Here is a 23,776-nt window from a genome sequence, read left to right on the forward strand (position 1 = left end):
CGGTCTGTGGGATGAGGTGAGCTCAGGCTCCTCCTACTCTACCATCTTCCCTGAATTTTTTCTCCTCCATTAATTTTAATAAGAGTAGTTGAAGATAAAAGAACTTTTAGGATTTTATCAAGGAGTGAATTCCAACATATTGAATGGCTAATGGAAGGTTTGCTACTGTGGAAATGAAGACTAATAAACGTTCATTTAAGAACACTAACTCTGGGGCACCTGGGTGGCTCAGTGGGTTAAGCCACTGCCTTCGGCTCAGGTCATGATCTCAGGGTCCTGGGATCGAGGCCCGCATCGGGCTCTCTGCTCAGCAGGGAGCCTGCTTCCCTCTCTCTCTCTCTGCCTGCCTATCTACTTGTGATCTCTCTCTGTCTAATAAATAAATAAAATCTTAAAAAAAAAAAACACTAACTCTGTCAGGCAAGTAGTCTTTTGCCCCATTTTACAAAAGTTTTGATTGGTGAAAGTAGTTCATGATTTCACAACATTCCAAAGATGGGGGTTCAACAATTCAAACATAGATCTGCCTGAGAAAGCCACTTTCTTCTACACCAACAGTTTTCAAATTTTAGCATGCTTCAGAATACCTGGCATGCTCATTCCAAATGTAGATATCCAAACGGCTTCTTGGAATACGTACTGTTTATAAACAGAGCAGGTAAATGTGATGTGGTCCAAGATCCATACTTAACAGGAGTCCATTAACTGAAAACCTGCCTACCATTATTAACTATTTGTTATTTTCATCTGGCTATACATCATATTCCTTAGCTACTGTAGTTCTAGAAGTCTTACCCAAGAGGCCATATGATTGATAAGGCATCTCAGGAAACTTTTATAAATGTAGAGAATTCTTACTAAATTTCAATCTGGTAAAAATATTAAGCTCATCTTCCCTGAATTAACTGTAAGATATAATTCATCATCAAGACTGGGGCACTGCTGTGAGAGGGGGCACTATTATGTCAAAACAATAGGCATTAATTGGAACCACCCCAAACAAACCAAGAATCTGAAGGAAAAGTCAGTATATATTTTTTATATACTCAATACCATGTTCCTACTCCAAAAATATTAGTAGGTTTAGAAACTGTTTCATTTTCGGGGCACCTGGGTGGCTCAGCCTGATTTTGTGTAGAAAGCATGTGATCAAGTGCCAGGACCTTAAAGAATTAGGACTGGCCCAGCCACTAATTGACCATGTGATCTTAGGCATGATGTACTTATGAGGGACAGTCTAGTGGATCATTAAAGACCCCATAAGTTCTGACATTCTATGATTCTACAAGTCTCCATGACTGCCATCTTGGGTATTTTCCTACTCTTTGTCATAACAGGAAAAAAAACAAAAAAACACAAACAAATATAGATGTTTTAAACAGATTTAAAATAGTTTCAGGATACATTTAAGCTTATATACAGATAAAATCTTTCCCACGTGGAAGTGAAATCATTGATGTAAACAAACTAAGAAACAATTGTTTTATAAGATAGTTTGCTGTAAGACCATGACCTCAAGGTGTGAGACAAGATAATTACTGAAGGCCTTATAATTTCTGAATTTTTCAATTCTGAGACATTCATGGCATTTTAAGTGTCTAAAAGACTGCCTTCCTTTTTGTTTTGTTTTGGATATTTTCCTCCACATTTTCCAGTCTATTGTCATTACAGAAGAAAACATTTAGCATACAATTACAGAAATAGCAGTTTTAAATAGAGATTTAAAGTAACTTCAAGATACATTTACACTTAAATATACAGATAAAATAGAGTCAAAACACTTATTCACAGTATCATTTTCATTAGTTTATGGAAACATATGTGAACCAAATAACATCTTACATGGTAACTGAATTTAGATTTTTTTAGAGACATGTACAACACTTAGAGCATTTACACAATACTATTTTCAAAATGGGTTTTTGACCTCTAAATAAGTTCCTACTGACAAGCTTTAGATAGCAGCTTAGCCCAGTAAATGTTAACTTTGTCATAAGAAGCATCTACATACAAATAGTACCCCATACCCTGCATCATGACAAAGTGAAATTAAGAAACTTTTAAGGCAGAAAAAAAATCCTTCAAGTATAAGATCCAATGACAATGTTCACAAATGAACATAATATCTCAATTATTCAACTGAGCAAGTGACTTAATTTACACATTAACTAATTTCAATTTCCTGATTTGATTCTGGGAATATTTATGCTACACGTACTGTGCAAGGCATTGAGAACATATAGGAGGATCAGACACGGTCCCAGTGGTGTACTGGCAAATGTTTAACAGGCAGTTCTTGGAAAAAGAAACCCTGACTTATAACATTTACAAATTTCTATGGTGTAAATACTCCTACTATGCAGATTTCAAGCTATGAACAATTTGATCACTGGCTCACAAAATTCTTGAAACTTCAACAGTCACTTTTCACAAACTATTATTAGCTAAGCTCCAACACACCACTGTATGGTCCACACCCTCAAGTAGCTCATAATCTCTTCATGGGCACATATTTAGAGGCCGTATTTAGAAGGGAAGATAGGGATGAAGTTTAAATAATTCAGCTGTGTACTTTGTAAGCAGTTTAAAAAGTTAAAAGAAAAAATAAAATCTGGAATGTTCCTGTTTGCTATTCTACTTTTCCTCTTCAACTGACTTCAGGAAATTAAGATGTAGCATATATTGAGAGACAATAAAGGATACATGGAATAAGAAGGAAAAAGACAAAAACATCATAAGGTATGTGCTAACAATGATGTTTACATTGGAAGACAATGCTTACTAATATAAGGGCAAACGTAATGTAACTTTTAAAATTTTATCCCTTTCAGTTCAGCTCTAAGTCCTTTAAAATGGGTCCTGTCCTCTTTGGCTGTAGCTCTGATGAGATTAACTAGCTTCTTTTTTGTACAAAGCGCACACTGCTTCACACCACTCACACTGTCAGCTCATAATAAAAGGCAAAACTAAATTCTGGAATCTGATAACTGAACTTCCTTTGCATAATCATCCCCTTGGATCAGATCTTTGGCAAGTGCCGGCTGGGGTGACCTGGAAATTCTTCTGGTAATAAAACATGGAGCCTGCAGGTTGGGCATGTCCCCTGTTGCATCAGCCAAGGTCTAATGCACTAAGGAGCAAAAATATTCATGTCAGTCTCTCTGACTTAGCCTAGAAGAGGCAACTTTTACGTATATAATCAGTTACTTTCTAGTAAATTGCCAAGCCAACTACTCAGTAATGGCACCTTCTCTGTGATTCACTGAGTAATATAGCTGGTAACAGCACAACACCTTTTCAGCAAGTTTATTGGATTAGGATCCTTTCCCCAGCCCTAATTTTCAGGATGACTTAGCAATTCTTCCTAACAAGAAGGCTAGGAAATCTGCTACATATTTTTCTTCTACTTTATTATATATTGTTCTCATGTATAATCTAGAAAAAAATAACATACGAAAGTCACCAATGCCCTGTATTAAGTGCCTATGGTGTTTTGAAGTTAAAATCCCCAGATAATAGATATACTTTTCAGATGGCTCTTTGATGACAATGATAGTACTCTTGGGCTATGAGCTGTTATGTCATTTGCTTGCATACTAACTCTCCCAAAACAAATCCATTTTACCTGTATAAATAATGAGAGCGAGATCAGATGAGAGAGGATTGAGAATAGTTCTATATATTAGGGCCGCTAACTGTAACCCTAAAAGGTAACCTGAATCGGTTAGCTGCTTTCTATTCTATGGGCAATGGCAAAAATTGTTTCATGAACCAACTTCAAATGACTAAGTATCTTTCTTGATATTTTAGGATTAGCCATTCTGTGTCTATTTCTTCATATCAGAATAGATAGAAAATATAATTCTGTAGTAGGTATCACATATCTTTGAAATTGCATTTTACAGATATAGTTTGAATGAGCTGGCCACTATTCATTTCCTGAGACTTTCTTATGTAAGATTATCTTTTTCTGGGTCAAATTACATCTTTGCACCAGAAGACTTGGATCATAAATTGTATATCAATAGCATTTGCACAGCAACAACACCAGGACTTAAAAATGCCAAGAATCAACAAAAGATATGCCAGTCTCCTGTTTTTCTAACATCAAAACTGAAACCTGAGCATCTAAAGAGCAAATACAAGAGCCCAGACAGCCAGTTAAGGCAAATCTTGTGCTTTGTAATGGTAGGGTGCCATCAGTACATGGAGACAAAGGACACAATCCATTATTTATAGCAAATCAGGATGAAGTGACACTGTTGCTAAACTGCCACTGAATTGCTCTGTCAATTAACATTCCTTCCATTTCTAGTCAAGGGAATTACTCCGTACTATTTCAATCTCATCATTGTCTCCTCTTTTCCTGTAAGGTGTACGGAGATCTGAGAAAGCACAGTACAAACTGGGGCTAGGAATGGTGAAAACAGGTCTAAATATTTCTGTGTGGTACTCCAATGCCCCAAGTTATAGTCTGTGGAACTCATGCTACAGCAATATCTGATGATACATGCATATGATTTCAAGTAAGACAGCATGAATCTTGCTTAACTGATTTAACAGCAAGATATTTTAAAAGGTAGATTTCTTTAAAAAAGGAAGAAAAAAGCTAGACTTTCATTACTTATCTTAGTACTGTTTGAATTTTCAATTGTCTAACTATATTAACCTTACTTTGAATTTTGAGGTTTCAGGATAGTTGTACAGGTCATTTTTTTCACTATTTCATATACTTCTCTATATTAAACTGGCATTGAAATGATACTTAATTTTTTAACTGAAAAAATCAGTAAAATTTAAAAGTAAGAAAATAAAAAAAGACAAGTTTAAAGAGTTACCTGAGAATGGAATTTGTGAGCACAAGGCAAAACAGAGAGGTTTTCTGGAGAGAGATTCTCATGACAGATCACACAAGGCTCCTCTTCTTCCTCCTCATCATCCTAGAGAAAATACACATAAGGTTCAACTTAGCTCATTTTTTTCCCCCTCAAATTTAAATGTACTTAGAATCAACAGTCTCAATCTCACCAAATTATTGGCTCCTTCCCATGAGGCAGGCCCTTGTGAACTGAGGGACCTCCAGGCTGGTTTTGGGGGCTGGGCAGTATTAGACTGTGGAGGTGTGTGACTGGGGGAAACACAGTTACCATTCGACACAGGCTTTCCTTGATTCTGAAAACAACAACATTACACTTTTTTTTCAGAAGTGTTTTATAACAGGGATAACTAATAGAATATCACAGAAAATGGGTTACAGGGATACAGTGAGAATTAGCAAAAGGGTATAAAGTCAATTAAATGCACAAGAAATCTTGAAAACAAAACGTTAGCAATATTACTTGTATACTCAAAGCCAGGTAAAGAAAAAAAAATTATGTACTCTTTAAAATTAGAAAAGAGGTCTTCCTTTAGAGTGAAAGCAACCTGGAAGAAATTTCAAGAGGGTCAGTTTTAACAGAATGATCAGGTAGTATTTCAAAAAGACTTCCTATGCCATTTGTTAAGTTGAAGTTGAACTGTTAATAGACAATTTAATATGATTACAGGTTATTGATTTACAGGCATGTTATAAACATAATTAAGACCACTCACTACTACCCAGAAGGGCAGGGAGGTATAGGTTTTTTGTTTTTACCTGTGCTCTCTTGGGATCAATAAATTGGGAAATCTTGTACACAATTTCATCAAATGTCAGTCCAGATAAGGACTTCCCATGAATATCCTTCAATTTCCGTAAGAAATCTGTGAGCTCCTTTCTAGGAGAGATCAAGGAAAGAGCAGTGATGATTTTTTTCCTACTGCCTTGAAGGTGTGCCCTCTACACAAAGCACAAAATCCCATTCTACGATATGTAGCAGCATATAGATGTGGCCCTTTAGAGCTGAGCTAACATCTATCTACATTTATATTATACCACAACAAAAATCCTAAAGTTTAATATTCTTTCCAAAAAAAAAGTTTAACTGTTTTTGAAAGCTTGTATGAAAACTGAGTTTGTTACCTACTTACTTATGTAATGAGCTCTTTTATTGTGTCTCTGCTTTTAATTAGGACTAAAATACTCCTTTTTAACTATGTCACTATAGGTCTATCTCTTTTCTATGTTAATAATTGTACTTTTGTAAAACTCAAATAAAACAAAGATTACACAACAGAAAAGCTAAAAGACACATTAAAATATTTCTAGGTTTCTTTATCATACAATTAATCAATATGTTCTTTTTCTTCTCTTTCAGTTCTCACAGTCCCTTGACCCAAAGCCTCTGAATGTGTTTTTTGGTAGAGAGAGCAAAATGAAATAGTTTCTTTCCCAAATGAAGTGTCAGGTCATCAGCCTTGTAAAACTACCTTTGATTTACTATTCATTTCATACATATATATAACAACTGTATTACTTTTCTATTTTCATTAGCTATTCACTATATTTATAAAACCATAATCTAATCCTGAAGCAAAACAATATGTCCATTAAATAAAAGTATTAGGCTTTATGTGAAAATATTGGTTAAAAACTAGATTTCCTTGAATACAAAAGTAAAGATAAAAAAACTTCATTTCTGGAGAAGAAATGAATGCTAAAAGCAGCACTGTGAAAAGCACAGTAAAATCATTGTTTCTTGCATTTAACTGTGTTGGCTAACAAAAACTAAGAGCCCTTAATAACATTAAGGAAATAGGAGGGTAAAGTCTGATGTTTGGGCTTGTAGAGCATATAATCAATTTAAAATTCACTTTGGAAAGAGGTTATTAAGATAATTATTGCAGCTGGTGGCATTAAAATTGGATAGGTTTATGACTTGTTGCACTTTTAATAAAGGAGCAAACCTAAATTTAAAAACCTATTCTCTCATAACTTGAGACTAATAAATTTAGTGAAGAGGTTTGGCATTTATATTGAACACTATTCGTTTAAATTTCATTTTCCTTACCAAGGCCATATTAAGATAATATATTTGTGTGTTTGTATTTGTTTCACTGTCCTAATTATGGTTATGAAAACTATAGAGTATGATCTGTACTCACAAATAAATAAAAATTAAGATACCTGGTTTGTTGTGGAAAAGCAGTTTTCAGCCTGTCTGTAATCCTCTCCCAATTCATCATGGGGGGATCACTTCCCAGACCTGCACTGGGAGACACAGCCTCTCCTACAGGTGCCGGCACAGTCCAGGCTATACCAGTCACCTGTAAGGAGCACAGTTATAACCCATCATCTTCAGTTATTAGAAAGTAACATTCCATGACAACACAGTATTTCCATACTTCAGAAAATGGGTAGAATGAAGAGGAATACTGACCTACACATTCCCCTTTTGGAGTTTTATTTAACTAGCACAATAATATTTCTTATTTTTTGTAATTACTTTATTTATAAAAAGGGGATATGTGAGTTTCAGTAATTGCAAATGTATAGAAATATAGAGCATAAGGAATAACACAGAGGACATTGGGAGATGCAGAGGAGAAGTAAGTTGGAGGAAATTGGAGGGGGAGATAAACCATGAGAGACTGTGGACTCAGAAACAAACTGAGGGTTTTGGAGGGAAGGTGGGTGGGTGTTGGGTGAGCCTGGTAGTGGGTATTGCATGGAGTACTGTGGTGCATAAACAATGAATTTTGGAACACTGAAAAGAAATAAAATGGAAAAAAAAAAAGAGGAAGTGTTTATTGCTGTTATTTTAAGAAACTAGAAATAACTTAGTCTGCCAATAGGGGAATTATAGCATCACCAATCAATCCTTAAGAACAGATCTATATATTGGAGTATGAGATGTCCATGAAATGTTTCATTTTAAAAAGTCTGTGGTATAATATTTGTGGTATGACTCATTTTTATATTAAATTTTTAAAAAAGATTTTATTTACTTATTTATTTGACACAGAGAGAGATCACAAGTAGGCAGAGAGGCAGGCAGAGAGAGAGAGGAGGAAGCAGGCTCCCTGCTGAGCAGAGAGCCTGATGCGGGGCTTGATCCCAAGACCCTGAGATCATGATCTGAGCCGAAGGCAGAGACTTAACCCGAATATATGTGCATAGAAAAAGGTCTCAAGTTATAAACAATCTGTAAACAGTGATTATTTCCTAGGATTCAGTTGCAGGGTAATTTTACTTTCTACTTGATATATTTCTATGTTATTTGCTTTTTTTTTTTTTTTTTAAGATTTTATTTATTTATTTAACAGAGATCTCAAGTAGACAGAGAGGCAGGCTGAGAGCAGGGGAAGCAGGCTCCCTGCTGAGCAGAGAGCCCACTATGGGGCTCGATCCCAGGACCCTGAGATCATGACCTGAGCTGAAGGCTGAGGCTTTAAACCACTGAGCCACCCAGGCGCCCCTGCATTTTTATAATTTTTCTAAATATGAAAGTAGTTAATGCTAAGTTTCAATTTTCAAAGGAATAAAGATGAGACTACTACTAGAATGTCTGCCCAATGTCTCATGAATGTTACAGACAAAAGTGGTGTGGAAGTTGTAGTGACATCTCCAATCCAAGAAACCATCAAAGTTTTGACATATCTTAGGGCAGTTTCTTCTTAGAAGCTTTGAGATTCTAATTAATATCAGCCAAATGAATATTTTCACCCGATTACTAGGATAATTATAAACATGACAGCTTTTACCTAACATTCTACAGGTTATTTTCAAATATAAGATTACTCATGAAAAATTGGCTATGACTAATAGCTACTGAAATAACTCATACAAAGTCTACTAAGTCAGAGGAGAACACTGCCCAGAATCTCGGTTTGCCTCAGTATCAAGCTTTTCCCAAGGAATCAGAAAGTAGTGCTAGGAGGCTGAGATACTTTGAAGTTTTCAATAAAGTTTTATATATGTAGCTCCTTATATAATAGTGCAGGTGTAAACCACATGAGCAACACTGTGAGATCATGGGGATAAGAAGATGTGGTTATCAGTTAACATGGTAAGGCCTATACACATATTTGTTTGCAGAGGCAGCCTCTACAAAAATGAGTCCATCTGACTATATTTCAAAGGGAGAGTGTTTATAGGTACAAAAAAACTGATGAGAATGTATTATGGAAAAGTCAAGTTAGAGAATTTTTCATTAATTATATTTAACATTAGTCTTCGAGGAGAAGTTTTTTTTTTTAAATAAATGTTGACCACCTTTGCCAAGATTACAACTAATAATCTTGGTCATTTAAAATTTCTCTATTACCTCTTCAAGTTTGGATAAGGTTTATATGCCTAGTTGTAGCTAGGAAGATTCATAATTTTATAGTGTAATTTATTCCAAGATGATGCTATTTATATTGTTTTTATAGATAAAGTTGAAACACTGTCCTATTATACCTATGTGTGTCTATGTTTGTGTAAATAAATTTTTCTTTAGATTTATGGCATAATTTTCTTTGCTTTTTAATCTACCCATCAAATATACTAAATATAAGTGATCTATTAAAAAATGTCATTTATCTTGTATTGTTGCCTATTATAGAAGCAAAATCATAAAATCCTGTAAGGATTGTCTACTATAAAAATGTATGTATCTTATATCCCAAAATGGATTATCAGTTAATGAAATGATGTATGTAATGCTACCAGCACAGTGCCTTAAATGGAACTATTCATTCAATTATCATTCAGTTTTCCTCCCTCCACTATTATCACCACCATCACCACTAATCAAATAAATAGAAGACATTCATTCAGGAAGTCTACTATGAAGATAAAAAACCAAAAGGAAGTCTGTACCAGAGGGGCTCTAGGCTGGCCATGCGCAGAGATGACTCCAGGGCAAACAGCAGGCATCTGAGGAACAGTGAGTATGGGTCTAAAGAAAGATTCTTTCACTAGGGGTCTTCCCAAGAACTGCTGCATCTAAAATAGAAAGGTTAAAAAAACAAAAACTTCACACACTTATAGACTTATGTAGGCAAAAATCTAAACTCAGAACAATGGCTGTTGAGGGGAAAAAACTCAATTTGAAATCTAGATACAAAACCCTAGCAGTAGAAATGGTGTTGTCATAACAATTAAATGTATGAATATTTGGAAAAGCAAAGGACTGTCAAATATACTAAAGGCCACAGAGAAGAGAAGTGAGTTCCAGTCTCACCTTCTTTCCCCCTAGCTGGGTAACCATGAATGATGCCAGGTTACTAATCTATAAAACAGAGGATTAAGTTAGGTGATTTCTTTAAGGTTCCCTTCCAACTATAATAATATAGGGTAATGCAAAGGCACACCTCATTGAGTACTGGCCGTGTTGATGAATAAAAGAACCAAAGTTGCCTTTAGAAAACATTACTTTTCCTGATTATGTATTGGAGGGAACTTGTACTACCTGATGGGAGTTTTGATTTTGTTTAGCTCCAATGAGAGGAGAAAGCTGAAGTGAGTGGGCCTGGGGCATAAACCCTCCTACAGTGACTTGTAGACACATGCTTATTATAGGTGTTACTGCATCTCCTAGAGGCTGGTGGAAAGCTAGCCCTTCTTAGCATCTACCAATGGGATGGATCCCTTACTGACTAGGCTACAGAAGGGAACAGATTAAGTTTCTACCATGTGCCAGATTTAGCACTAGCATAAAGCAGAAGTTCAACTATTTTTTGAACAGATAAAAAAAAAAAAAAATGAACAGGGACGCCTGGGTGGCTCAGTTGGTTAAGCTGCTGCCTTCGGCTCAGGTCATGATCCCAGGGTCCTGGGATGGAGTCCCACATCGGGCTCCCTGCTCAGCGGGGAGTCTGCTTCTCTCTCTGCCTCCGCCTGCAGCTCTGCCTAATTGTGATCTCCCTCTCTCTCTGACAACCAAATAAATAAAATCTTAAAAGAAAAAAAAAAGAACCTCAGCACAACCCTTTTAAGTAATGATACTAAAACCAGTAGCTGAAAGGTTAGTGGGGAACATTAAAATGGATACATGAGGTCTACATTCCTTATTTAACATTACAAAAGAAAGACATTGTATACATCACTGTCTATAAAGTTATCTTGCTAAAAATACTGAACCCGATTCTAAGCAACCCTCCAGATCTAATGAACAGTTTTAAGAAACAGTAGAAGATATACAATGATTATCATAAGGTTACAATCAATAATGTGGGAAACTGAACCAGATAAATAACTCTTTTAAACAAATGACATAAAGGAGAAGGGAGTCAGGTAGCTGTTACAGATTTAAAGAACAATCAACCAAATACAAAGCATAAACCTAATGTGGATTGTTTTTAAAAATAAGTTTCTGAAAGAGTAATTGGGGGTGCCTGGGTGGCTCAGTGGGTTAAGTCTCTGCCTTCAGCTCAGGTCATGATCTCAGGGTCCTGGGATCTAGCCCTGCATCAGGCTCCCTGCTGAGCAGGGAGCCTGCTTCCTCTTCTCTCTGCCTGCCTCTCTGTCTACTTGTGATCTCTGTCTCTCTCTGTCAAATAAATTAATAAAATCTTTAACAACATCAACAAAAAAGTAATTATAACCAAACTGCAAATACTGCAAACTAGGTAAGAAGGACATTTTTCAGACAATTGGAAAATATAAATTTTAACTGGGTATTAGATATTAAAATTTTTAATTTTCTTAAGTAAAACACTGGTATAATAATTCTATCCAATAATAAGTCTTCATCCTTTAGTAATATATACTGATTTATATATGAATGAGATTATATGATATATACTTTAAAATATTCCAATAGGAAGAAGAGTATGACATGAAACAATTTTAGTAAAACATTGATAATACTGAAGCTGGCTCTCTTGGTTCACAGAGATTCATTATACTATTCTATTTTTATGTATATTTCAGTATATAAAATTTCAGTATGTAAAACTATGTAAATTTCAGTAGGCAAAATGTATATTTCAGTATGTAAAATTCAGAATGTAAAATTTTTAAAGAATGAATGGATGATGGGTGTAAGTCAGTATTCCTACTCTCTTTGCAGAAAACTATTTCCTAACATTTCTTTGAGGATTAGACAGCTGGGGTACAAAACTCAAGATATAGCAGGACACATAAAAATACTGGGTTATGCTGTGAAGTGTGTAAACATGGCGATTCACAGACCTGTACCCCTGGGCATAAAAATACATTATATGTTTATAAAAAAATAAAAAATTTAATAAAAAAAATTGTACACAGTAACATTTAAAAAAAAATACTGATTTAAACTGGGAAGAGTACCCATTATTTCAGACTTCTGAGATTAGACTACATTTAAAGCCTGGCGACTATTCCTAAGAATACTAGGATCTCAGAGATGAATGGATTTTCTTTCTTTCTTTAAGTATGTTTCAAGTTTTTATTTAAATTCTAGTTAGTGAACATAGTGTGATATTTGTTCCAGGAGTAGAATCTAGTGATCAGCATTAAATACAACACCCATAGATGGACTTTAGTACAGTATAATTTCCTAGTTTATACAAGGGAAAACAAAAGTCCAGAAGAGTTGATTTTCTAAAGACCAACAAGTTATTCACAGATTCAGGACTTAAAACCCAGATCTCTAATTTGTTTCCATTGTAACAACCACCTCAATTTATGGTGAATATCATTGTTAAATTTCTAGCATTAGTGTTCTCAAACTATTTCACTAATGTTCAATGGTTACTGTTAACACAATTGTTAGCTTTGATCAAGCACAGCAGTGACTCTGGTTAGGAAGCAGGAAAGATATACATGTACCTCTCAGATGTTAGCAGAAGGATGCACAGAGCCTAATTGCCAGAGCATTTTGCCCTTTACTAAACCCTTGTAAGCCCCACCATACATAAGAAAGCTCCAAAGTGATGAGGATCCAGAGGTCAAGGTTTAACCACCTATGTCAACTATGGAGTTATCACTGGTATCAGACAGGTTGTGCTGATCTGGTTTTAAGAAACTCCAAAAAACATCTCTGTGTCTGGCTTCTGAGTCTCCAAAGCTATTTTACATTTAGAGTCATGGGAGATTTAACTACAACATACAGACAGTAGTTTGAACATGGGCTGAAGACACAGGGTTTCTAAAAATCATACCAGAGTATGTGTTACTTCCTTTAGGACTACTTGGGACCCTTTAAACTTCTCTGTTATTGACATAATACATTCCTTATCAGGGTAGTTGGGTATGATAAAGTTCCAAGCTTGGAATAATTATGTCCGTAATATCATGCTCCTATAAAAACTGAACTGACCAAAAATATAATAGGCAATACTGCATTCTAAAGACCATGGTGTATACCATATAATGCTTTTAGTTTTGGATTCTGCTTTTGAAACAGTGTAACTCCCCACAATTCACATAATTCTTAAGTTCTCTGATACACTCAACTATTTACAGAAATAACATTTTCAAAATTCTACTAAAAGCAGGAGTACTGATGGCAAAAAGTGATCTGCTGCTAAATAGCTCATACCTTTCTCCTTTTCCTATTCCCAGATCCGTTCTAATAATAAAAATCATCACCTGGGGTGCCTGGGTGGCTCAGTGGGTTGAGCCGCTGCCTTCAGCTCAGGTCATGATCTCGGGGTCCTGGGATCAAGTCCTGCATCAGGCTCTCTGCTCGGCAGGGAGCCTGCATCCCTCTCACTCTCTCTGCCTGCCTCTCTGCCTACTTGTGATCTCTGTCAAATAAATAAATAAAATCTTTAAAAAACAAACAAACAAAAAACCTTTAAAAATCATCACCTGATGGTTCTGTCCTAAAAGTTCTTTTGGAAAGCTGTCTGAATTTACTGGATTAGGGCACTAGGTTTCCCAGAAGGATAACATAAATAGTGTAACAGAGAGATATCTCATTGAGGCTCACTGTAATAAGCAGGAGAGGGGCATCAATGGAAGCTGTTAAAGTTAAAATAGAAGATAAAAGTTAAGGAAAAGGATGTCAAAAATAGAAGTAGAAGGGTAAAGTCTGGTTGTCTAGGGTACAACGCCAAGACGTTTTAGTCACTCGGGTAACCTGAGTGCATTGGGAATTCTTCACATTCGCCAGTTTTCTCCCACACTGCAGGTGAGACTGACAGGATGAAATGAGGATACATTACCTCTTTACATACCAAAGGCATCACGAAAATCCAGTGATACACCTAGGCACTGGCCTCAGCGAAGCCAGCCAACTAGTTATAGCGTCTGGAGATAATATAGCAAGAATGGATGTAATTACAAACAATATGCACAACATGTGCCTGTTCTATTTTGACCACACATGAAACATACTGAATATTCACTGCTTTACAGCCCTTACCATTTCATCAAGATAAAGATGGCAATTTTTCAAAATGTCATATTTCTTACCAGTATCTCAGGACTAGGTGGTGGTGGAGGAAGCTGGATTGGAGGCAGAGTACTCAAGGCAAACCCTTGCTTGACCTTGTTAATTTGTTCATTGTACTGTGTCTAGAAGAAGACAAACAATATTTTAGAGCAAAATCAACTTCAAAGAAACTGCATATGGTATCGTTTTTAATAATAAAACATATAATAGTTTTTCTCAACTTAAGTCAGGAATAATATAAAACAGTTTTTGACATAAAAATAATTCTATAACACACTATCCTCAAATGTAAACAGTTGTATCTTTCCAAGTATCTGTTGGTTGGCAAGATATAAAGAGACATAATTCACAGACCCTGTGATAATTCCTCAATATTTCCATAATTTTCAGCCCCAAAATGGGAACCAATCATAAAAAGTGAATAGCATCTAAAGATTCAAGAAGCTGTAAATAACATATAAGCTGATAATTATAGGAGAAATGTATGTGTAATGAGGAGTTGAGCTATTTGAAAATGTTCACTGCAGGGGAAATTTCAGGAAATACTCACTAAATATCCACATTTTGTTTATTTTGAAGTTATACCTCTAGCTTTCTCAAGTACCACATATATCTTTGTTTTATTTTCTTGGATTTTGCCAAAAGTAGGATCCCAATCACTGAAGCTTAACAACATGCTTTCAACATTTTGGGCACTGTCCCCATTTTACTTTACAGTTTTGTTTTGTAAACAACCCACAGAGACTGAAAAAGAAATGCTTGAGAAACAAAACATTTAGAAACTTTCCACAGAAGATATGTCCTTAAAATAAAACAAGGATGGAGAACCGGGGCAGGCCCTACTGTGAATAAACCCAACATAAATGTTAAGCATCACTAAAGACTGAATAAGAAAGAGGCTGGGAGAGAAATAGTCAAGACCACCAGTGGAAAAGCTAGGTAAGAAGGTAATGCTTTGAAGCAGAGCTCACAATTAAATTTCATTATTTTGCTAGCAGTGTTGTGAAATCATAAAACAATGAACATTTTATACTTTTTTGGGGGAAAGATTTTATTATTTATTTTTTTGAGATTTGAAAGAGACAGCATGCACATGAGCAGGAGAAGCAGCAGCTTCGGAAGAGGGTGAGGGAAAAGCAGGCTCCCAGCTGAGCTGATGTGGGGCTCTATCCCAGGACCCTGAGATCATGACCTGAGGCAAAGGCAGATGCTTAACCAACTGAGCCATCAGGGGGCCCCTATATATTTACTTTAAGATATAAATACAAAAATATCCTAAAGCCAAATGAAGAAATTAATAAATAATCAGTGGGTTACGTCTAGATTACCTTAAGCATAGTCCTAATTCTATTAAACCAATAATGAATAATTCACTATTTTGCATTATGAAATAATTACATAAAAATTTAAGATTGAAAACTAATATAGGTCTGCTTGATCTTCCTTTTAATTTTATAGACACATAATTATTCAGACAAAGTTCAACATTTATTTTTGACTGGAGCTACATTAGCTTTGGAATTCTAGGAAAATTAGGTGTAAAGCACAATTTTTGAGTTAATTATTTACTGTATGAAGGACCTGAGAGACCTGAAAAGACCAGGTCTAGGATTTTGTCTACAACTAACTACATGGAAGTAATCGATCTCAAACCTTAAAAAGGCATAAACTTAAGTAACTGAGAAAAACATGATCTTCCCTAAATTTCTCAGGTAATTGTTTTTAATGTTAGATGTTTTAAGTCTATACCACCTACAACATTCAGTCAATTTACTCCAGAGATACTTCACCACTTACCCTGAGGAATGCAATCTTGTTTCTAACATCTGCTACGATGGCATTCCAACTCTCTACTGCAGCCTTTAATTGAAGTGATTCCAGATTGCTGGTGTAGGAAAGGAGACACAAGAGAAAGTTCTTCTTTTTATATACCACATAGGTCTCCACAAATTTCCATTATATTCTTTAGCATATATGTAAATAATATAAAACAACAAAATTACCTTCATCACCAACAATAACCTCAAATGGGCACAAAGTTGTGTGGAAGTGTTTGTTATTAAAAATAAAACAAAGGTTGGGAACGTATAAAATTTATTTTTTCAAGAACAAATATAACTTCTGCTTCCAGAACATCAAGTGTTCTTCTAACTTGGCAATACTGTTTTTTAGGACATGTAAAACCTTTACACAGAAATCCCTCCAGTGAACTACGAAGGCAGAGAAGGCCAGAGAAACTGCCCTAGCCATCCAATGCAGGAGCATTCTCAAAGATGCTGAATCCTCCTGCAAGCAGGTTTTGGACTATCTTCACCATAACCCTGACATCACAGCGCTATGGTTGGCCCATCAGCTCTCTGCAAATTAGAAAAATATATTCCTTATGGGAGGGCAAATCAGAAAGAAGTACCTCTTCTGGGAGGATCAATTAGATTGATTTGCCTCTATGCAGTACCTAAATTGCACAAACACAAGCAGCTCTGCCAAACATGCCCACCAAACGACTTAAGTAGGAACAGCCTGAGGTGTTAAGGTCTGCTATCTCTAAAGACAGATTTCATGAGGCCTTTCAAAAGGCTCTGCTGTTAACACCCACCCCCCCCAGTATCACCCAGCACACCAGCTTTGAAAGAGCAGAACAAGTTATCACTGAGATTATCTTATACAAAGAGGCTTGATAATGTTTTAGTTTATAGAGTGCCCTTTCTCCCTCCAGCAAGCAAAGATAGACTGATCACTTACAACAGTGCTTCCTGGACCTGAATGCACATCAGTATATTCTGGGAATCTTGCTAAACATCAGAGATTCTGATTCTTTAGAATTGAAGAATAATGATGATCATTACAATGATCATCATTAAAAAATAATGATGCCTTGGTCCCAGAAATTCTAATTTAATTAATTCACTATGAAGATATAAAATTATAAATTTAAGGATAATCTCATGCAACCTGCCCAATATTTGAAAATCATTCATTTATTATAACCCAGCAAGAAATTTCCTTTAACATATGATTTTAGGTGTTAATACTGATTTTTTCCCTCTACGCACTCCAAAGGTAGTTAAAATCAAGCATTAGATGAGAAATTAATTGTAAAAAGGATTTCCACTTAGAATCCACCCTGTTTTATAAATGTCCGGGCTTCATGCATGTTTCTGAGATTTTTTATCTATTTCACTAGTGAAAGGGAAATATCTGTCTGCAGCTATTACTGTGCTCAGTAGACTTCAGTGCTTCAGCAGAAGAAACCAAGAACAGCAGCAAAGTGACTAAATGACTTTTGAGGTTTAAAAAAAATAAGGGTTTGTTCATTTCAAAGACTCTGATGTCATACATGTAAAACAGATTCTGTTCAAACTTAAGGACATATCTTGTATCTTGTATCTCTGAGATGAAGATGCATTAAGAAAGAGGGAAATGTTACCTTGCTGCCATATGAGTCACCCGGGCAAGCTGACTGAGGCATTCCTTTTCAGTCTGCTCTAGATGAAGCAAACCAAAATCTCTACGACACTGTAAGAAATACACCTACAGATTTTTAAGAAAAAGACAAAGAAGTTGAAGGTGCCTTGTAAATGAACATATCCTTTTCTCAATCATTTCAAGTAAAGTTGAGCTATTTTTCAATCTCTTCCAGCACCTGAGCTTCTTGACCATCCATAATACATTATAAAAACTCTGATTAATTCTACAATTCTAACTTTTTTACTCAATGGTTACTGGGTTAGTAAGCATTCCAGATTATTAGTTTTCAAACTTGAACATACCCTGGTATCATCTCAGACTCTTTAAAAATTTATGCCGTGGTCCCAGAGATTCTAATTTAATTGATCCCAAGTGCTGTCCAAGTAGTGGGATTTTTAAAAGTTCTCAGGTAACTATAATATTCAGCAAAGTCTAAGAACATTCCCAGAAGTCCCGTTACTTGCTTTTATTTTTAACTGATGAAGGGATAAGAAAATAATCAGACCATGCAGGAGGACCATGCAGTCCAAATGGGCCTTGCGAGGTCATCGAGTCTGTCTCCCCATAACAGGAATTCCCTCTGCCCCATTACTGTTGCATGTTCACTTGACCTCTGTTTTTTTTCACACTAGTCACTCAATATTCGCTGAAAATATATTCTTGGACAGCATTAGGTGTTTCTAAAATTAATAGTGGAAGTAGAAGGAAACGTTCTGACTAAAAGCAGTGAGAAACAAAAATATACAAACTTGAGCTCTTAAAGTAATCTGAGGGTTTTGTTTTTTCAGTTATAGCTAGTATTCTACTAATCTCCAGGGATTTTTGGTTCAGGTATCATTCCTTGATTATTGACCTCTGGATTCCCAAGCATTCTGCTAAAGAAAACAGTTTACCCATGACAGATGTGGGAAGGTTTATAATTCTTTTAATGTTAGTGAGCTCTCTAAAAATCTGAATCTTATTGTATATCGTTTGGTTATCTCTAAGTAAAAATTACATATATACAAATAATCATGTATCTTTTGGAAGAGACCCTAGCTGTGGTATTCTGTTAAGTTAGAAGAAACTGGGTGACATTCTGGGAGTCTAGAAGGTAGGCTGGTTTTTAAAATTTGAGTGTATGATGTGTATGTGGTTTGGGAAGATCTATGTAGAAAGTAACAAAAAAAGGAGACATTATCTTCAGCAGCAGTAAAATGTTAGAATTCTTAGAAATTTGGCTTAGTGACCTGGTTTCATGAGAATTATCCCAAATTGTATGTATTTGCTACACATACTGAAGCAGACCAATTTCCTGAAGTCATTTGGGGAAAAACAACACAAGATCATCAACACTGAAGTAATCATGTACAAAATTCCAGTGAGTCAAAAAAGTACGAGTTTAAGCTATGTTTTTCTGGCTGGTCCTAAGATAACTTATTTCTGTTCATTTAGAACAGTCTTTTTTCAATTCTTTAGTATACTAGTACATGAGCAGAACTTCCCTCCCAACCCCATTTTTCTCTTTCTCTCTCTTTTTTTTTTTTTTTTTTACCTCAGCCGTTAAAGCTCTGCTAGTTTCTGCATTCAGTTTGTTTAAGTATGTTTTAATTGTGCTTTCCAGATTATGCTTCTCCATTTCCCACTGAGATCTGAAATATATGAGCATTAAAGAGTCAACAACGTTGCAGCAAGGACAGACTTTTCCACGTTATTCAGGAGAGAGAAAGACTCAAGCTATTTAGTGAGTAAGAAATGATTTCTTGTAAAAGTTTACAGCATACAAAAGCAAGAGAAGACATTACTTGACCCTTCCAGTTATCCTGTACTACCAAGAGTGCAGACGTTTTAAAGTCGTCAATGTAAGGGCTAGGATTTAAAACTTGGCTCTGAAATAAAGTTGTCTGAGGATGAATCTGAGTTCTGAAACTTTGAGCAAGTTCCTTAACTTCTCTATACCTCAGTTTCTTTACATCTGAAAATGGAGAACACTCTACTATTGACCTCAAAGATCTGTTGCAAAAACACATTCATATAATATATATAAAAGCATTCTGTGTTTAGTACATATTAAGCATTAAATAAATGTTAGCTATTATCATTAAATTTCACATAAAGTTTCTACCAGCCTTTCTGTATTCCCAAAATAGCAACTACAAAGGTTTTTTTTTTTATCATCCCTGCCCTCACTGCATTAAAGCTAAATCACTGCATTAAAATATTGCACTGGTTATCTCAGTATCTCAGCTCACATCAACATCTTAGAATGAATACAAATCCTACAGCTTGAAAAGGAGAGAGGGAGATGATAAGGACATTATTTATGAAGGACATTATAGAGAAAGACTACCTATGAGGTCTCTCTTTTTTACTATCTCATTTCAGCTTCCTACACCTGAGGCCCAAACTTTAGGGCATACAAACCAAATTATATCTTTAAAGGAAACAATTAACTGGAAATATAATATTGTAATAGGGACTTTTACAAAAGCTATCCTCAATGTTTTATTAGAAACACTTGGATGCTTGCACACTTGACAAATATTGATGAGAAGCTTGATAAAACAATATGTTGTTAATACCACTATACCCAGAGTGTTTCAAGGGAAAAAATATTCAAGGACATATATGAATTCAACCAAGAGGAATTATTATGCTACTGAATACTGTGCAAATATTGTACAAAACTGCTTATAAGAATAAGAGAAAACATAACTTAGACTCCAAAATTTAAAAATCATATATCTGATAAAGGACTTATATCCAGAACATACATAGAACTCTGAAAACTCAACAAAAAACAAAGAACCCAATTTAAAAAGTGGCCACAGATTTGAATAGACATTTCTCTAAGGAGATACACAAATAGCCAAGAAGTACTTGAAAAGATGTTCAACATATTAAATCATTAGGAAAATGCAAATCAAAACCACAATGATCTTGTATTTCACAACCACTACAATGAGTAAAATAAAGACAGGTAATCCAACAAGTATTTGTGAGGATGTGCAGTCACTTGGAAAAGTTTGGTAGTTCCTTAAAAAGTTAAACAGAGTTTCCTGCATGTCTCAGCAATTCCACTCTTATATAACCAAGAGAACTGAAAACCTTATGTTCGTATAAAAATATGCTTACAAACGTTCATAAATGCATTATTCATAATAGTGAAAAAATGGAAACAAATCAAATGTCCATTGATAAAAAGATAAACAAATAGTGGTGTATTTATACAGTGGAATATTATTTACCTATAAAAAGGAATATATACTGAGATATGCTACGATATGGATATACAATATAGTAGGTGTAAGACATTAATCACAAGAAGGTACTTATATGATTATATTTATATGAAATGTCTGGAAAAAGCAAAACCACCAGGACAAATAATAAATGAATGATCACCAGAAGCTAGGGGAGGGGCAAATGAAGAATGCCTTCTAATGGATCCAGGATTTCCTTAGGGTGATAAAAATGTTCTGGAATCAAACAGAGGTGAAGGTTGTATACCTCTGCAAATATCCTAAAAAGCCAATGAAACGTATAATTTAACACACTGAGTTTTATGCTATATGAATTAGATCTCTATAAAGTTATTTAAAAATTACCTACAGGCAAAAATATGTGAATCAGAATAAAATTCAACCAGTTTCATAAATCAGTAACACTTAGCAGTATTGATTAGGGCAAAGAGATGAGAACACATAAGTCTGGTCCCTGCCTAGCTTGCTGTGGGGACCATAACCTTGTTGATCTAATCTCTCTCAGCAGTTTTCTAGGGCCAGAGCTAAGCTGAACATAGCCCCCAATCTGCCTAGGTCACTTCCATTTGTAACTGTTGTCCCAGTCTAAATATTAATAATGTTCAATTTCATGCTCAAAAGTATCCCAGTTTGGATAATAAATTATATGGCTACCCTGGTCAGAACATGCTGAATGAATATACCTAGAGTTTCAGAGATGTATACTCAACCAAAGCAACAACTAAATTTGTACCTTTTCATGGAAAGTTGCTCTTTAAGATTCTTGATTTCATTATCTTTAGCATGGCTCTGACGCTGTAATCTAAGGAAAGATGAAAGGGATAAATGTTAGAAATTATTTGTCATTAATACAGTCAGAACAGCTCTCTTGTAGCTGGAGGAGGGACTAAGTATGACCATTTTGGGCCACAAAAATTGAGTCTGAAAATAATTAGTCTCCTACACTTACACCTTCTGGAATTCATCTTTCTTTCTCTGATGTCTGATTTACCAACTTCCCAAGTTCTAATCCCATCAATCTGAAGCCAAAGAGAACTTGTATCCCCACTTCAAAGTCTCAGAAATAGGTCTTTAGCCCTTTCTACTCTAGTTTACCCACTAGAAAACATAGACGGTATGTTCTGATTTCCTAGGCCTGTGGTAGGATTGAGAACTTTAAAATTTTCTTACCAAGTTATTATATCAAGTCATATAAACTATTAAAGGGTTAAGGTCTGAAAGAAATCAGGTATTAAATATAGACACCAAGAGGCTGTGTACACATAGGAATTTTATTTTTTTTTAAGATTTTATTTATTTATTTGAGAGAGAGACAGTGAGAGAGAGCACGAGTGAGAAGAAGGTGACAACTCCACTGTGGAGTTGGGAGCCCAATGCGGGACTCGATCCCAGGACTCTAGGATCATGACCTGAGCTGAAGGCAGTCGCTTAACCGACTGAGCCACCCAGGCGCCCCACATAGGAATTTTAATTAAAATAGTAAATTATCACTAAGGAGTCACTGACATGATCTAATCAAGGAAAGACCAGGCAAAAATTCTATGTAAATCAGAAAACATAGCCTGCAATTGGTTTAAAAATTAATATGCAAAAAAGCTACTGAGAGAGTGCAAAGTAATATTTTTTGATTGATACATGTTCACAAATCATGTCTGATGTTCCTTCCTTGTGCTGCTATATATCTCCTCAGAACCAAGTTTTTATACTGACACATTAATTTGCTATAATATGAAGAAGTTCACAGGAAAAGCACATTACCCTTTAAGTTTTGATATGTTCAGACACTTGGGATACACAGGTATTTGGGTCAACAGGAATTTGGAATGATAACCTTAGAACAATGACTTTAAATGTGGCTAGATCGCTTACTATCAGATTTCAGAGATCACCTACTCAACCTTTACTCCCAGCTTCTTAGAAGCTATTGAGCCTTACAATCAATGTTTATTGAACTGAAAATGCAATGAAAAGAAACCACATCTGTTTCTCCACAAAAGATATCATGTTCTCAAGTAAAGAAGAAGAAAGATAAGCTTTGTTACTATGGTATGCGGGAATATGTAGAGAGATTCAAAAAGGAGGTAGTAAGATTTTTTAAATTGACATTCTGTTTTCCTTTGAATGCTTCCATTATTTGAATATTTTACCTAGCTGCAGTTTAAGAGTGGGCAATGAAGAGCTGACAGAGGCAGTGGGGAATTCAGAAGACCTGGATTCTTAAATAATAGAGGATAAGGTAGGCATTATTCCTATCATCCAGCTTGGACAGGAAACAGCTATATATGTTCAGGCAGTCATAAGTTCTTAGTCCTATTTTTCTCTTGAATAACATGAGGGTAGGATTAGACATTCTTTTCTGAAAGATCTACAGTTCTCAAGTTTACTCGGGCTGGCTATCAAGTTTATTATGTGGATTTTACTGACAGTAATTACTTTAGATTTATTAAGTGCTTATTGTTATTTGTTCAAAATATGTTGCTATTATAAAAATCTTCTTTGCTAATTCTTCAATTATCAATAGCGAACATTTACCAAACATTACTATAGGACTGACATTGAACTAGGGCAAAGAAAAAAAGATTTTTTGCTTCCTAATAAAACCCATAAATAAAAAAAATCAGCATTTTATAATTTAAAAATATTTACATTTTTATCATAAACTCTTGAGACATGTTCAAATGAATTGAACAAAGGCTTAAAAGCTATATGAGAACACATACAATGCCCTCTCAGCCTAGATGCTCTGTGTTTTCTCCAATCCCATCCTATATAGCTGAGGTTCAATACTGTCTTCAATGATGTTCTTCCTTACCACAACAATCACAAGTGCTCTTTTTACCC

At 35.3% G+C, this 23,776-nt stretch overlaps 1 protein-coding gene across 12 annotated transcripts in view; it reads right to left on the reverse strand.

Annotated features, from left to right (window-relative positions):
- Positions 1 to 1,559: 1,559 nt before the first annotated feature.
- Positions 1,560 to 23,776, reverse strand: part of DZIP3 (DAZ interacting zinc finger protein 3) — a 109,821-nt gene continuing 87,604 nt past the window's right edge. For 11 of the 12 annotated variants that reach the window (XM_032349770.1, XM_032349787.1, XM_032349741.1 and 8 more), the window contains 11 exons: positions 21,669 to 21,737; positions 19,228 to 19,324; positions 17,653 to 17,756; positions 16,023 to 16,110; positions 14,246 to 14,347; positions 9,722 to 9,847; positions 7,046 to 7,185; positions 5,636 to 5,756; positions 5,029 to 5,172; positions 4,839 to 4,940; positions 3,137 to 3,625 (listed from right to left, as the gene is read on the reverse strand). In XM_032349770.1, the coding sequence (XP_032205661.1) occupies positions 3,500 to 3,625; positions 4,839 to 4,940; positions 5,029 to 5,172; positions 5,636 to 5,756; positions 7,046 to 7,185; positions 9,722 to 9,847; positions 14,246 to 14,347; positions 16,023 to 16,110; positions 17,653 to 17,756; positions 19,228 to 19,324; positions 21,669 to 21,737 (1,219 nt within the window). In that variant the 3' untranslated portion in view covers positions 3,137 to 3,499. The other variant, XM_032349794.1, reaches the window with a different exon arrangement.

The sequence above is a fragment of the Mustela erminea genome, chromosome 1, assembly GCF_009829155.1.
Source record: "Mustela erminea isolate mMusErm1 chromosome 1, mMusErm1.Pri, whole genome shotgun sequence".
Lineage (NCBI taxonomy): Eukaryota > Metazoa > Chordata > Mammalia > Carnivora > Mustelidae > Mustela > Mustela erminea.